This window comes from Primulina huaijiensis, chromosome 1, assembly GCF_012295235.1.
Source record: "Primulina huaijiensis isolate GDHJ02 chromosome 1, ASM1229523v2, whole genome shotgun sequence".
NCBI lineage: Eukaryota > Viridiplantae > Streptophyta > Magnoliopsida > Lamiales > Gesneriaceae > Primulina > Primulina huaijiensis.
Genome location: NC_133306.1, coordinates 21,213,684 through 21,231,075, shown reverse-complemented (window position 1 = coordinate 21,231,075; position 17,392 = coordinate 21,213,684). Strand labels below are relative to the sequence as shown.

The following is a 17,392-nucleotide window of genomic DNA, read 5'->3' as shown; positions in this document are numbered from 1 at the left end:
ACTCAAGCTATGGTTTGAATATCTAAAATGCTTGGTAAAAGTTTGTGTGAGACGGTCTCATGGGTCGTATTTTGTGAGACGGATCTCTTAANAGAAGACCTTTAGCATCTCAAATGCCATGACAGATGATTTCTTAAGTTCCCTCAATCCTTTCAGAATATCCTTCATGTGCAAGGATAGATCATGCAATCCTTCTAAAATATGCAAGAATGCAGGAGTAATAACAAAATGCAACTTGGAAAAATTCAAGCACGCTGTTTACTATCCATTTAAATTGGCCACAGACCTGGATCACCGATGAAAGTGTTGAGTGCAATCATGGAAAGGACTCTATTTTCAATGTTCTTTTCGGTTTTGAAAATGGACACAAATCGCTTGAGCAAACATACGCGCGCAGCACCTACAATCCCCATGTCCGGAAGAATGGACAACATGTGCACAAGCCAACTAGCCGTCATCAAGCATATTGAATATAAATCCTCGTTTGTATTGTCCAGGCCTTCTGCTAAAGCCTCAAACAGCAACCCAAATTCATGGCTGACTAGAACAAAAGCCACTCTTTTCTCCCAATCTTCAGCAGCTTTCTCTTCTTCCTACAAAGTCAGTAAAAAGTATCAACAACTTCAGCAATCAATTCGCAGCAAGACATGGTCGGAGCCAGAGGTGGGTGAGCAGTAGTGGCATTGTGGCAACGTATTTAGTTTTTCGTTCTCTCTTGATCCATGTAATTTTAGTAATATATTTTCACGATTTTGCCCGTGAATTTTTCGGGCTTAAAAGCTTTAGTTTCACGCGATACTAAAATCCTGACTCGCAGCTAGAATCACAAAATTTGATGAAAAAAAGAAACTGACCATTGTGTCCTGAGGATCGGCAGAAACATTGTGGCGCCGCTGATCCTTTCTCATAAAGGCTCGATAAGTCCTGTCAAGCCCGGCTCGTTTAAGAAGAATGGCTCTTGACAGGGATTTCCCTGAATATGAGAACCTTCCCTGCAGTGCAAGCACTGTCTCTGCAGCTGAAATCTGAGTAACCGGGGACTCTGAATTTCTGAGACATGAAATAAGAGCATCCATGGCCTCTTCACGATATATGCTCATCTTTCTCGGTTCATCCTAAAATATTCACATAGTTAGTTCAGATGTTAATAAGAAAAAGAACAAATACACAATAAGTAAGAGATACACAATAAGTAAGAGAGGCGTACGAGAAGATCAAGTTGCAAAATTAGGCCGGCCACTATGGGAGACTGAGTCTGCGGCGTATTTTGTAGATATGTAAGAAGAGAATGCATCGTACTGAAGGTACCTTCTTCCTTCAAGATGTGCAAGATTTGTTCGTTCAAATTTCTTCTGCAGAATTTTGGACAGAGTAAGTCACACACGATCATAATGACAAACAAATACTGATGATGAATAGGCTTCACCACCTGTTCATTTTTACTAGTTCCGACAGAAAATGAACGATCTCGAACTGTTCATCGTCATTTACTTCAACAAAGATCTCCAACATAGCAGCTAATTTGGCTTTACTAGAAATAACGTTCCTGCATTTCCCATCCTCCAGCATGCATCTCAGCAAAATACTCACAGCTGCAGTCTTTTCCTCCACACGTTCAGCTTCCAAACTAGATATCACTTTCTCAATGACTTTGGCTGAAAGAATGCTTCTCAAGATTTCAGTTATAGTTGCTTCGTAGGAACTTCGAAGAATCTGCCCAAGGAGAATCACTGCCGCTGTTTTGGCCGTTGTATGCATCTTCGGCACATTATCATTAGCATCATCATCAAGTACTTCCAAAAGATAGTCCACGATATCCATGTCAACAAGACTCTTAGCCGCAGGCCTTAAGAGGTGAACTAAAACAAGTGCTTCAATTAAGCCTTTCTTGAAAAGTTCAACAAAGCATTCCACATCGGAATCAACCCTTTTTAGTGTCTTGATAACATTGTCATCTCTTGATCCGAACTCGGTCAGGAGAAAAACAATTGACCTCAAGACTTTGGTATCCGCGGAGTTGAACATTGTCTCCACGAACCCATTAATCACCGGTGGTTTTGATAACATGGCCATCATTTCCGAATCCGCGTTTGCTTCCTGCCAGCACCTCTCGATTCTGAGGACAGCCATTTCAGAATCCCCCAAGACTTCTGATGCACAAAGGTCTGTAATCGCAAGTCGCAGCTCGCTCATGGTTGCATCAATGGTGGCTTGACTTATCACACTATTTGGTGAAGACAAATGAATTGACGGCCCGAATTTCGGTTCACTAGCCGCTCTTACCCCTCCATATGGGCTATAATCAGAACCTGGATTCTGTTCTTTCCAGCTTGCAATAAGACGTTTGAGCACATAGTTCGTCTTAGGCAGCACAGTACCGGTATGCAGCGTCTGTCGAGTAATGGGACACGTAGAATTTCCCCTGTCCAGCCATTCTTGAATTGCGCTCCTCTCGTAGGTCTGTCCGGTCTCGAGCGTTACAGGGTCATCGAATATATGAGTAGTTATGGGGCAAACAAAATCCTTTGGGAGAGTATGCTTTCCTCCACCAATATGAATACCCACATCTCCCATTATAGAAGAGAGATAACTGATATAAAACAAAGTTCAAGAAAAGAATCAATCACATTTTCAAACAGATAAAACAATCCCATTAATACTTCCAAAAAAAATCACTTACCGGCTTGATTCTTCACCCGAAAAAGGTCGCTTTTGCTTCTGGGCTGGTTGGCTCCGCCTGGAGTCAAACAAGGCCGTTGGTTTGATCTTTTCCTATGAGATAAATAAATAATTAAGACAAGATCAGCATAGGAATATCAGAACATAAAACATCGGGACTTTAATTTATTTTCCTTGTTAATGTCGATGAATTCCACCTCTATTTCAGCTTCAGAATCCGAGGAAGAATCATGGGTGGCGTTGGAATCATCACCACCTTTGCTGGTTTGATTTCCCGTTAAGATTCTGGGCGAAACTCTCTCGGGGAAAAAGGATGGAAACCTTGACAGATTCTTTGTCCCGTTGCTCAGTTCAAACGATTTATCTGCTTCAGTCCACATAGGCTGTTTTAACATTCAAAACAAAATTTTCTTTTTTAGCTGTTTCGTCCTTTTCTTAAAAATATACTACACCAAAAATAATATTTCCAATATAAATAGAGAAAAAGTGCATTAAAACCATATATATATATATATATATATGTATGTGTATATATATAAATATATTCCCGTATATGGTGGACTTCATCGGGTGAACTAATTAAACAGCACAGCCATATTGAGTATTTTTGGCGGATTAAAAATATTAAGGTAGTAATAAAAACGAAATAAAGTATTTTATCATTTATTACAAACAGTACAATAAACAAGGTATTGTAGAAAACAAAATCTGTCAAACCAAACAAAATAGATAAACTTAATACGTACTTAAATATTGTCACTCAAGCTATGGTTTGAATATCTAAAATGCTTGGTAAAAGTTTGTGTGAGACGGTCTCATGGGTCGTATTTTGTGAGACGGATCTCTTAATTGGATCATTCATGAAAAAATATTACTTTTTATGCTAAGAGTATTACTTTTTATTGTGAATATAAATAGGATTGACCCGTCTCACAGATAAAAATTTGTGAAACCGTTTCACAAAAAATCTACAAGTGGAAGTGATAATGATGTATTTGGATTTGGGTTCGTTTGACTTTTTATACATATTAATATTAAGATTTTAGGTATTTGTACAATTTATTTTTTATAAAAAAAAATAAAGCTCATGTTACATGTATAACAGGGTTTACACTTTATGTTACATAATGCATTCGAAATAAAAAAAATTATCTTAAATATATTTTTGAAAGAGTTTTCTAAATAAAATATAAATATAATTTTATTATATCAAATACATTTAGTAATTAAATTTGTAACTTTTATTGTACGTATAATTTTTTTTTTAAATAAACGATAAAATAAAAAATACAAAAGTGACGTTTTTTTGTAAATAAATGTCCACCAAAAGACAACAAAAATGTGACATTTTATGGAAGATGTTAATTGCTAGGGTAACAAGTATAATTACATTATACCGTCTGTAAGTGGGACCAAATTCCTGGCTGTTCATCTTCTTCTCTTCATCGCTGCACACAGCCGTCTCACCACGGCTTTCAATATTGCTCCTTCGCAGTACTATTGAAGGTGGATCAACGACATTTTCCTCGTCTTTATTTTGCAAAACCTCTTTAAAGTAACCCACAAATGTCCTGCAATTCTCGTCGAGTAAATCCTCGTAATCCCTCTCCAATTCCTTGAAGGCAGAAGCCTGGTCGCCGCTCATTTTCGACAACAGTGTTGTATTGTTGGAAACTATGGATAAATGATCATCACTGTAATTGACACCTGAATCGTCAATAGTAAAGGATGGATTAGAGGCCAAGATGTTTGATCTGTGATCGTTGTACCATTCGAGTACTGGGAGAAAATGCATGAGAAACAATTCTTCGAACAGAAATGGCGCGATTTCTCGTCGACATAACGAAGGGTCTGCGCGGAACACATCGAGAAGACTGATCGAAGCGTCAACGGGCCGGTGGGAGAGGGAGTACACTAGAGACAAAAGAAACGAAGAAAACGCAGTATTTTCAGAAGAAAGAAGCTTTTCCGCAAGGCGGAGAGACGAGCTCCGTATTGAGGAGCTGGTGGTGGAGATGGCGTTTTCTACAGTTTGCGAGGCGAAGTTGAGGGATTTGGTGAGTGGGGCAGGAAGTCTGCTCGTGAGAGCAGAGAAAACATGGCGGCGTAGGTCGGGTCGAGAGAGTGTTTCGGCGAAGAAGGCGGTTGTGTGCCGTAGCACCGATTCCTGCACCGTGGTGGCTCCGGCAGCCATTACGGCGGTCGTTCGGAAACTTCAATCAAGAGAGGTGGATTTGGATTGAATTAATGATGGAGCGCAGCTACGTACAAATCAATAGTTGTTGATAATTGGAGAGTTGAGATTTGCCGGCTGGGCCGGCCATGTCTATTGTCCATTTGCCGCGTCGGAGAATGAATCTGAATTCTTAATTTGGCGGAAATTCTGATTCAGACAACACAAAGCGAACATAAAAGTGGACCAGATCCACCAGCATGAATCAGTCATCCTATGTATAATAATTAATTTAATTACCATCTTCTCAAAAGTGATTTTATGAATTATCATAACAAATTCATTAGTCTAAATCGAGCTATATTTATTTAGAGAAGGACCAAATTATGTAGAGTATATCTCTTGTGAGGTGGTCTAACGAATTTTTATCTGTGAGACGGGTCAATCCTACCGATATTCACAATAAAAAGTAATACTCTTAGCATAAAAAGTAATATTTTTTCATGGATGACCCAAATAAGATATCTGTCTCACAAAATACGACTCGTGAGATCGTGTGACATAACTTTTTGCAAGTATGTAATTATAAATTGGCTCGGAAGGTGCATGGAGACAACAAATGCAGACCAAACAAAGTGTAGATTTCAAATTCGAAGTCGAACAAAAAGCATTTTTTGAAAATTTATCCGGGAAAAAATACTTTATGTATGAACGTGGAGGTTAATAATGAGAGAAAGGAAAATATTTTCGAAATGAACTTAATAAACATTTATAAATTTATGATATGAAATAAAAAGGACAAATTTTATATATAAAAAAAGTTTATGGTTTACGTATTTTAAAAATTGTAGAATATATGCTCTTGTTTCCGTGAACTCAACTGGGAGTGTAAACGAATCGAGTCGGTTCGTGAATATTTTGAGTCGACTCGATAAATATTTGATTTGTATTCGAATTTATCGAACTCGCGCTGAACCTAGACATGTTCGAAATTTTTTTTTGAGCAAAACTCAAGCTAAAATTATTATGTTCGATAGTTCGAGAGTCTTAATATTTTATTAATATAATATAATGATATAATAAATATATATATATATTTCGAATTTTTCGAAAGTTTTGAGCTTCCAAACAAAGTTCTCGAACTTTAATATACAAGCAATAGTTCGAATAGTTCACGAACAGGTTCAACTATTTTGAGCCGAACATTAACTTGAACTTCATTTCGAGCCGAGTTCGAGCCAAAATATTTGAAATTTGAGCCGAACTCGAATATATTTAATTCGAGTCGACCTCAAACCTTAATTTTTTACTATTATTCAGCTTATTCGATTCGTTTGCACCCCATCTCAACCAACTTATTTCTAGTTTGTAACAAGTTATACATCTAAAAGTTTAAACAAAAAAGAAACCGATGTAATATTTCAAACAAAATATTAGCAAGGTAATTAGGGATGACAATTTTCCTAACGGATTTAGAGCTCCGCGGGACAAATTTTAACAAATTTAGAATTATTATAAGTTTACAAAAATTAACTAATACAAGTTTAGAATAGGGAAAATTTAATTTGTCGGTTTTAGATATTACTCATGTATTTATTAATGTTTGGTTTTCATTAACTTGTAATATTAGTAGGTATTTATTTCGCTAGAAGTCAATCTACCCATCAAATACTATTTATTTGATATTAGCATTTGCACCGAGAAAAACATATATTACACGTAGTAAAATAAATCCAAACAATAATAAAACAAAAAAATGAAGTAAAACGATGTTTAATATTTCAAAATTGTAAGAGAAAGTTGTTATTTTCTTTTACTTTTACTTAGATGAATTTTAATACGTATAATATATGTTTTATTCTAGAGTCATGTAAGAAAACATCGGTCCAAATTCAATGAGTTTATTGGCTTCAAATGGAAAAAAATTAAGAACAAAAATAATTCCAAAATTAGTGAATGGAAATCAATTATTAACAAATTATTGGAGTACAAACTCACAAAATACCAACTTTATCGTACTAAAATTACAATGTTCCTAAAAAAATTTAGGTGGCTAATTCATGTAAAAAAAATTAACTAAATACAAAGTTTAGAAATTAAGTGGCTAATTTGAGTAATGCTACATGTACAACCAAATTTGTAAAACAATTCTTATAACACAAAAAATTCAATACAAAAATTTTATTTCTCAAAATATCATGATAAATTCAATACAAAATTTCATAATATAATAACAAAATCATATGATTTAATTATTGTAAATATCATTGTACGATATTTTGATTCTATCTCTATATTGTTAGCTAATTTTAATAAGTGGGAATCATGGGTCAGCGAGGAAAGGGGGGCACTTTAAAATATAACCCTAAGCAAATTTTAATTTTAAATATTAGCGTTTTAGAATTTAAAATTTGATAAATAACATCCACTTAAAAAAATAATTAATTAATTAAAAAACAAAAGAAGCGTACAAAACAGAAAGGAGAGAAAGGAAATGAGTTCTTGTTCCCTCCATTCTTCTCAACCTTCTCACAACTATTCTTCTTTTCTTCATCCTTCACTCATTGGTCTTCTCTTCAATTTTTTTTCTTCCTCTACATTAAGCAAGAGAATATTGTAGTCATTTGTTTTCCTAAAAAAAGTTTCAATTTTTCTCAACATTGTCAAAGATTTTAAATCAAGTGTAAGTTCTAATGTCATCTCAATATTTTTTATCGATTTATTGGTTTTTATTACAATGTATATATTGTAAATATAATTTTTCATATATTTCATTCTTAATTGTTCGGTCGCCCAAACATTCTGTTTTCAGTCGCCTAATTCTGTTTTCAGTCGCCCACTTTGATATGTTATGTCATCCGACTATGTTAAATCATTTAATTTTTATGACATCTTTATTGCTTATTTTGTATAGGAATGACGATCAGCCAGATTTTGATTAATTCTAATGGAGAGTGGAAGAATGATAAACAAGAAATTATGAGTTGTGCTCACCTTATTACCTTGTATAGGAATGACGATCATCCAGATTTTGCATTAGCAGCTTGTCCCTACTCGGATACCATTTACCCCGTGCCTCATTCAAGAGATTGGAAGATTCCCGATTATATTTCTAATTTGGAAATGTTACCTCCTAACTTCAAGCCAAAACGGGGGCGACCAAATAAACGAAGAAGACCATCTATTGGAGAGTTTGGACGGCAACAAAAAAGGAAATGCAGCCTATACAATGATGTTAAGCATTATAAGACGAAATGTACTCGTAAAACCACTTGATGTAATAGAAAATATTGTTTTTTGAAATTGGATGGTTGGATGTTTTTTTTAAATGTAATTGAACATTAATGATTTAGTATGAATGAATCAAAGATATTTTGTACTATTCAATCTATAAAAGGTGATCAAATTAATGTTTTGTGGACTATTTACTATATTATAGTATATTATAATCGTGTGAGTATAAAATATAAAAGTGACGTAAAATAATTCAAAGAGCGACTGAGAGCGACTGAGTGATATATGATTCTTATAATAGAAAATACAAGCAACTTCACGTTTGGAGTCTATTTACTCTATTTTAGTAAAGTATAATGAAGTGATAGTGTAAAATATAAAAATAATGTCATAATACAAAGAGCGACTGTGTAAGGCCCGAGATTCTATCATTTTAATTCGAGATTATTTAATTTATGAATTATGGAATGTTGAGTTATATTCCATGGTTTTACAATTCCATAGAACTGAAATTGAATTAAAAAGAGTTGTGAGGACTAAATTGCAAATAGTGAAGATTTCAGGAGCTAAAGTGCAATTAATGATATTTAATGGGACACTTGGCTTGCTATGTATTGAAGTATTTATATAATTCCAATCTCTTTCACAATTCAGAAGCAAGAAACCGAGAGTTCTCCAGAGCAAATTCTCTCACGCTTCAATTTTGCTTAGAATTTGATTTTGTACGATCCGTCTATCAGAATTTCAATCCGAGCACAGTACTGTACTCCTCTCGTCAACAGCTACTACAGGACGTAAGTTTTATTGAGTTCTTTTATCATTTGAAATTATGATATTGGAGGAATTATTATTTGATTATTATATGGTGTTCTGGATATGTTAGACATCGTAGAATCGAAGTCAGATCGAAGAACAGATTGATTATGGTATTGTTATGATTTTATGATTATATTGATTGAAATTGAATAGATTTGGATTATGGATTGATTACAGATTGTATTGGATATGGGTTATGATTGGTAATTGATATCTGTTGATATGGTATTAACGGGAAGATCGGGATTGTACCGTTAGGCCGTTGATTTTGAATTAAATTCAGATTGATCAGATTCGGTATTGAATTGGGAATGGAATGTTGATATTGTTATTCTCGATATGTCCTTTCAGATTGATAGAGACAACCTTGAATTCAAAACTTCTATTCTTCAGACCGAGACTACAAAAAGAAAGGTATAAATCAATGTTAAACCGGGGAGAATGACTCGAGTTAGATATAACTTTAGTTTCCCTAAACCACATACTTATTGTTATTATATGCATTTATTTGAATTGATATGCTTGTTCTATTGATGTATAGAAAGCGTGATTCGACGATTGGTCTTGTGACAGAGGTGCCAGACTGTGATAGAGTAGTCACTGGCCCATTGCACATTGTCACAGAGGACTTATTGGCGGAGGTGCCAAAGTCTTTGACGGATAGGTCAAGACACTAGATGTTTGGTTTATATCGATGTTTGATTAGGAGTGGATTTACTTCTATTACTGAGATTCGATATAGTATGCCAACGTCTGGAAACCGGGATCCCTAGACTAGGAATGAGTTTAGTCTGAGCTGTAGAGTCACGAGTTATTTACAGTTTTAGATCGATTTATGTTTTCATATTTAATACATGATATTGATATTTGTTTCATGCTTTTATATCGATTATATGATTGCATGTTTTGTTGATTTATACTGGGATGTATTTCTCACCGGAGTTATCCGGCTGTTGTCGTGTTTGTATGTGTGCATGGCAACAGGTGGGACATGATCAGGGTCGAGGAGATGATGAGAGATTGATTAGAGTGGAGACTACGGACTTTGATGCTAATAGGGTTTCAGCACTTGATGTATAGCTGTTGAACCTTAGTTATGAATGAATGTATGTTGTACAAGAATTGTACTGTTATTACTGATATGTATATTAGATTGATTCCATTATGTTCCGCACCGCATTTTAAAAAAAAAAAATTTAGACCCAGATTAATTAAATTGATCCAATTATTCCAATGACAATTAAGAAGATGATTAGCGTCCGGGTCCCCACAGACTGAGTGATATATGAGTGCTCTAATAGAACCACTTGATGTACTAGAAAATATTGTTTTTTGGAAGTGGAAAGTTGGATGTTTTTTTTTTTAATGTAATTGAATATTAATGATTTAGTATGAATTAATCGAAGATATTTTGTACTATTCAATGTATAAAAAGTGATCAAATTAATGTTTTGTGGACTATTTACTATATTATAGTATATTATAATCGTGTGAGTATAAAATATAAAGTGACGTAAAATAATTCAAATAGCGGCTGAGTGATATATGATTCTTATAATAGAAAATACGAGCAACTTCACGTTTCGGGTCTATTTACTCTATTTTAGTATAGTATAATGGAGTGATAGTGTAAAATATAAAAATAATGTCATAATACAAAGAGCGATTGAGAGAGACTGAGTGATATATGAGTGCTCTAATAGAACCACTTGATGTACTAGAAAATATTGTTTTTAGCTTATTTCACACTATTTTTCATTTTATAATCTCTTATCCATAAAAATATATCATAATATATTAAGTAGCATATAAAACATGAACTTGCTAAATATTTTTTACTATATAACTCAGTCGTCATTCGGTCGCTCCCATGCGCCATTCGGTCGCCCTCAGTCATTTTTGTCTTATTTCACATTATGTTTAATTTCGTAATTTTTTATACATGAATACATACCATAATATAGTAAATAGGATATAAAATACGAATTTGCTCACTTTGTTTTTACTATATACTCAATCGTCATTCGGTAGCCCTCAATCGCTTATTAGTTTATTTCACACTATTTTTCATTTTATAATCTCTCATCCATAAAAATATATCATAATATAATATATCATAATATATTAAGTAGCATGTAAAACATGAACTTGCGCACTACTTTTTACTCTATAACTCAGTCCCCATTCGGTCGCTCCCAGTCGCCATTCGATCTCCCTCAGTCATTTTTGTCTTATTTCACGCTATGTTTAATTTCTTAAACATGAAAACATACCATAATATTGTAAATATGATATAAAACACGAATTTGCTCACTTTACCATATCACTCAATCGTCATTCGGTAGCCCTCAATCGCTTTTTAGCTTATTTCACACTATTTTCCTTTTATAATCTCTTATCCATTAAAATATATCATAATACATTAAGTAGCATATAAAACATGAACTTGCTCACTATTTTTTACTATATAACTCAGTCGTCATTCGGTCGCCTTCAGTCATATTGCCTTATTTCACACTATGTTTAATTTCGTAATTTCTTATCCATGAAAACGTATCATAATATAGTAAATAGGATATAAAACACGAATTTTCTCACTTTGTTTTTACCATATCACTCAATCGTCATTCGGTCGCCCTCAATTGCTTTTTAGCTTATTTTTCATTTTATAATCTCTTATCCATAAAAATATATCATAATATATTAAGTAGCATATAAAACATAAACTTGCTCACTATTTTTTACTGTACAACTCAGTCGTCATTCGGTCGCTCCCAATCGCCATTCGGTCGCCCTCAGTCATTTTTGCGTTATTTCATATTATGTTTAATTTCGTAATTTCTTGTACATGTAAACATACCATAATATAGTAAATAGGATATAAAACAATAATTTGCTCACTTTGTTTTTACTATATCACTCAATCGTCATTCGGTCGCGCTCAATCGCTTGTTAACTTATTTCACACTATTCTTCCACATTCTATATTTACATCAAAATCACATTTTCTTTTTCTATCTTCTACATTAATATTATAATTCACAGCACTACCCTCCACATCTCCAAAATGCACATCACTGTCATTAACGTTTTCTCTATCAACTCCAATATCACAATTCTCAATTACTTCCACATGCAAAACAGGTCTAGTACGCGAATTACCAAATGATAGATATGTTCCCAAGGATCGTGAATTTCGTATATAGATTGGGTATGGTTTGCAAGAATCTACTTCTGGTAAATAACTCAATGTCAATTCAACATCTGATTTAGCCAGACCAAGTGTCTCGTATATTTCATTCATGACACATTCTATGGTCAAATTACTATCATCAATGGAAATAGATGTTCATTCTTTAGATTCGGATAACCATGTATAAGTTTCTTGTTCATCATTCTTCCACTCTCCATTAGAATTAATCAAAATCTGGATGATCGTCATTCCTATACAAAATAAGCAATAAAGATGTCATAAAAATTAAATGATTTAACCCATAATCGGATGACATAACATATCAAAGTGGGCGACTGAAAACAGAATTGAACGACTGAAAACAGAATTAGGCGACTGAACCCATAATGTTTGGGCGACTAAACAATTAAGAATGAAATATATGAAAAATTATATTTACAATATATACATTGTAATAAAAACCAGTAAATCGATAAAAAAATTGAGATGACATTAGAACTTACATCTGATTTAAAATCTTTTACAATGTTGAGAAAAATGGAAACTTTTTTTAGGAAAACAAATAATTACAATATTCTCTTGCTTAATGTAGAGGAAGTAAAAAAATTGAGGAGAAGGTCAATAAGTGAAGTATGAAGAAAAGAAGAATTGTTGTGAAAAGGATGAGAAGAATGGTGGGAATAAAACGTTAGTTTATGGTTAAAAGAAAAAAAAAGAATTTGAAAATATTTAAAATAAGGGTAGAATAGATATTTTAAAAATGAGTTAATTTTGTAAATATGATGTTGTTGAGATATATGTACCTAAATTTCCCCCCTCGGTTCGCTTCTCTCGATAACCCAATCTTCACTTCTGTACATTTCTTCAGCCCCGTAGCCACCAGTTTTTGTGAACTGAACCTTACCCGTCTCCCGAAACCCGCCAAGTTCCTGTCTATCAACCACAATAGAAGAGCTCAAATTCAGACCCTTCATTGTAACGGGTCCAGACAGGACACCAAAGGAGACCGCGGCCTTCGACGCTCAAAACGACGGGAATGGAGGCGGAGACGACGGGAGTGGCAGTGGAGATGACGAGCAAGCGGGGAACGGTAATGGGATTCTTCCAAATTGGCTGAATTTCAACTTTGACGATGCCAAAACTGTTTTAGCGGCTCTGGCCATCTCATTAGCCTTCAGGTCGTTTGTGTCTGAGCCTAGATACATTCCATCCTTGTCCATGTATCCCACATTTGATGTTGGAGATAGAATTGTTGCTGAAAAGGTTATTTATTCAATTATTTTGTATCCATTTCTTGCTTGGGTTTTATGCTTTATTTATACATGTTTATGTCGGGCTGGATAAAGACCATACTGGAATCAGTCAAGTTGGAGAAACAGTTGAAAAAATGTAGACTTGAGTTTTGTGATAATAGAAATGAAGACTTGATTTGTATCAAATATTCTCTGTAGAAGATTTTTTTTCTTTTTGTATAGAGTGAATGAAAGCAACGAAGATTGCAACTTAGATTGCCCCTGCCTATTGTTCATCCTTAATAATCCAGGAGAGTAATGAATGTAGACAAGAAATAACCATAGTCCATGATGAGCTGGTCGACAATATGGACTAGTGGTAACTTTTCTTCCTGATGAATTTATATTTCTATTCATCAATTGCAATTATACTTCTGACATCCCGCCTTAATTTTTAATATGAATGGTATTCATGAAATATTCGAATTTTCCATGAAAATTAGTTTATTTTGTGGATGTTCTATTTGACCTTTGGTATTGACAAATATCAATTGAATTTCTTTATCATCTAGAGTGTCCTGGTAAAACGATGCAAGGTTCTTTCAATTTCATCTGTGCACCAGAGGCAGGATTTCTTGATAGCAGTAAGAGAATGTTATCGCAATATTACGGTAGGAGCTTCAGCCTTTTATTGTAAATTTTCTAAAATTCTCCGATACCTAAATTGCTTCTGTGGTTGTATTCCAAAAAATTATAAATATCGAACTGGACTATATGTTCATTTAAGAAAATTAGATGAAAGTATATAGAGAATGTATAGCCTATAGGATAATGTGATTGACACAAACTTTCTCCAACTGCAGAGAAATATTACTCATTCTCTTTGAGCTTCAAGCTTATCAATTTGTATTCCTTGTGGGGTTCGAAACCTGACTTGTAATCAGAGGTTCTTTTTCAATGNCTTGTATCATTGTTTGGTCTTATTCGGCTTTTTATGAGCTGTTGTCACTTTCTTCAACGGCGTCCATTGGCATACTTTCAGGGTTCACATCAACTAACATAGTGAAGAGAGAACATAACACAATACAAAATTTACGTGGTTCGTCCATGAAGGTATACATCGGCGAGAAGGCTAAATGATTAAATCCATTTTCAATGTTTCTTGATTTAGAATACAGTTATCTCCTAGTTATATTGACGAAATAATTTTGATTTGAGTATCGAAGAAAATCTTTTTGAACTAAACGAAAGAAAATTCATATAAAATATAGTAACACACAGTAAACTAATGTAAACCAGGATTACATATGTTTTCAGTAAACTTTATGTTTCCACCCTAATTCCTCTAGGCCACAATTCCTAGGTTTTGCGTTGAAGATGGACTTACTATAGTGAGCAACATTCTCATGTTTTATCTCTAAGCCAACCTCTTCAGACCAAATTGCCATTCAATATTTACTTACATTGATCTCAACTTACAGGTCACATATTGTTTTCGGAAGCCTTGTCCCAACGATGTTGTAATTTTCAAGAGCCCTCCAGTTCTTCAAGAGGTTGGCTACACAGATGAAGACGTCTTTATTAAGAGGATTGTTGCAAAAGAGGGTGATATTGTGGAGGTGCTATTTAAAAGCTTTTCTGACTTAGTTTACTCTGTCACTTGAATCCACTCACTTTGGAACTACTGTTTGACATGATCTCCTGCGCATCTAAAATATCACGGGAAAGAAATCATTCAGTTGTTTGCCTGCCGTTAAGGATCGATGAGAGTTAATCAGCATGCTACTTTTGGTATTTTTATCATTTTGTGACCCGCTCATTGCTAAGATGAAAATGATGGAGAATGAACTTGTCAAATCGTGACTATATGGTTTATCTGGTTGATATTGTTTTGGGGATTTTATGAATAATGCACCATCATTATTATAGTAAAATATCCTAGATATTTTGTGGAGCTTTATTAGATCTCCACAAGATTTGCATCTTGTAAGATATGTTGTCATCATTGTAATAGAAGGAAATTTAGAATGTCTGTTGGATTATCCCTCAAAATCTTTGACTGCTCTCAGCTTTTGAAATTTTACTCTTAATCTTGCTCTTTTTTTGAGAAGTATCATATAGTGTGTCTTATTTACAGCAGCTAATGAATACTTACATACACATATACATAGTGATTCATTTCATATCTTATTTTATTGCTTCAGACTGCATATTTGTTCATCTTATCCAGGCTTCTCTAATGTTGTCAATCCCATAACCTTTTGTTCAAATTTTGAGGGAGTTCATGGCTTCTTGCGTACGACTTCATCTTGAGCGTGAAGGTCTCTTTTCCTGATCACCAAAACAGTTTATTTCAAAGTCCTTTGGTTTCAGATATTCAATTTTCAACAAATTCGTCCGTCTATTCTCAATCCTATATTTTCTTCTATTCTCTTTCTCAAGCTTTTGTTTCTTTGAAGAGGTATCAAGTTTGTTTGCCTTCTAATTGTTTTAAGAATGTGAATGTGTGCGGTTTTTTACTTCCTGATTATGCAGGTTCATGATGGGAAGCTGATTTTTAATGGCATTGTCAGAAATGAAGACTATATCCTTGAAGGACCTAAATATGAAATGACACAAATAGTGAGTCCGGTTTTTTCAATTTTGGAGGGCAGATCATGCAGTTTAAGAAGTTTGCTTCACCTTTCTTTTGTTTTGATGAATGATAATAATGAACAAGCAACAATGAGATGTAGAAGCACAATGGGATCATTATTCTTTTTTTTTTTCCCCCAAAATTTTAAGGATTTGAAAATTTTCAAGTATTTTAAAGATAAAGATAAATGTATTTGAAATTTCTTCAAGACCATCAATTTCAATTTATTTCATTTAAAATATTTAAATCTTGCAATTCGAACTAAATCTTAGGATTCGATCTTCAAAAGAAATTTAAAAAAATCATAGGATTCAAATAATAAATACACTGCATCTGTTGTTTCCTAGTCTTTTAAACAGAACTTATAATTTTATTTTTTTTAAAAATGAACTTATGAAATTTAAATGTTGTAAAATAAAAGGTTTTTTTTTAATCTATTGTAATTGTCTCAACAAAATTGTAAAAATGGAGAAATCAAAGATAAATTTGAATACTTTCAACAGTAAATTGTATGAACTGGGGCAAACTGAAACACATAAATTTATGGAATATAAGTTGATACGCCATTTTTTGCATCTCACCACATCAAACAACACTGCAACCATTCGACCAACATACTCACCAAATATCCATATCAATTCCATCTGACAATTTCGACCAAGAGTAATAATCAATGATATAGTTTTTTGAAGTATCACTGTGAATTCTGTCTGAGATCAAGCCAACACCAATCAATATATAATTAGCGTCAAAAAGTAGCTCTTACCTGGTGTGCCTCCTCTATCTTGTGCGTCGGTTCAAGAATCATTCGGGTGGATAAATATTTTTCCCAACCGTGACTTGCTATCAGTTCTTGTGCTGAAAAGTATAAAGTTTTCATCTGTTTTTATCATCTGATATATATATCAATGCATGTAGATACTACACTCACAAACTTCAAGAAACATGGCATTTCGGCCATGTGTCCACAGCCGAACATGCTAGGAGTGCTAACTGCCCGAAAGAATGCGAATGGAACAGGGCCAAGATTTCTTCTTCTCGGGTTGGATTCTAACCATTTCCAGGCCACCTGAACATGTTCCAAGCAAATTATTGTCAACCTTCTGATCAAGATTGCAACTTGTACTCACCTGACAATCTCCATTTCAATTCTATCTGATAAATTTGAGGGGATTACATCATCTCCAATCCTTGACCAAGACCACCTTAATTAATATGAACTTTGATCATCTGCAATACATGACCAAACGATTACTCGGGCTCGATCCAGTTTGTAGTTTCTTGAGAGGAGATGAGTTTATAGGAGAATCTACAAGGTACTCCAAGTTTATACCTTAGCAAGAATTAACAATGCATTTGTAAAGGAAATGATTGAGAAATTTTAATAAAAGATCGAGGATTTTATTTGTATTATTGTTGATTATGAATAT

At 33.9% G+C, this 17,392-nt stretch overlaps 1 protein-coding gene and 1 pseudogene across 1 annotated transcript; one reads left to right on the top strand and one right to left on the bottom strand.

Annotated features, from left to right (window-relative positions):
• Positions 1–87: 87 nt before the first annotated feature.
• On the bottom strand, positions 88–5,103 carry LOC140972481 (putative E3 ubiquitin-protein ligase LIN-1). The gene is made up of 8 exons (XM_073434901.1): positions 4,070–5,103; positions 2,877–3,062; positions 2,681–2,772; positions 1,430–2,590; positions 1,208–1,352; positions 855–1,115; positions 287–593; positions 88–194 (listed from the first exon to the last, which is right to left on the bottom strand). Exons 1-8 carry the CDS (start codon positions 4,871–4,873, stop codon positions 88–90), a joined length of 3,063 nt encoding a protein of 1,020 aa, XP_073291002.1. The 5' UTR covers positions 4,874–5,103.
• A 7,789-nt stretch (positions 5,104–12,892) lies between these two features.
• On the top strand, positions 12,893–16,159 carry LOC140972472 (chloroplast processing peptidase-like; annotated as a pseudogene).
• The last annotated feature ends 1,233 nt before the right edge of the window (positions 16,160–17,392 follow it).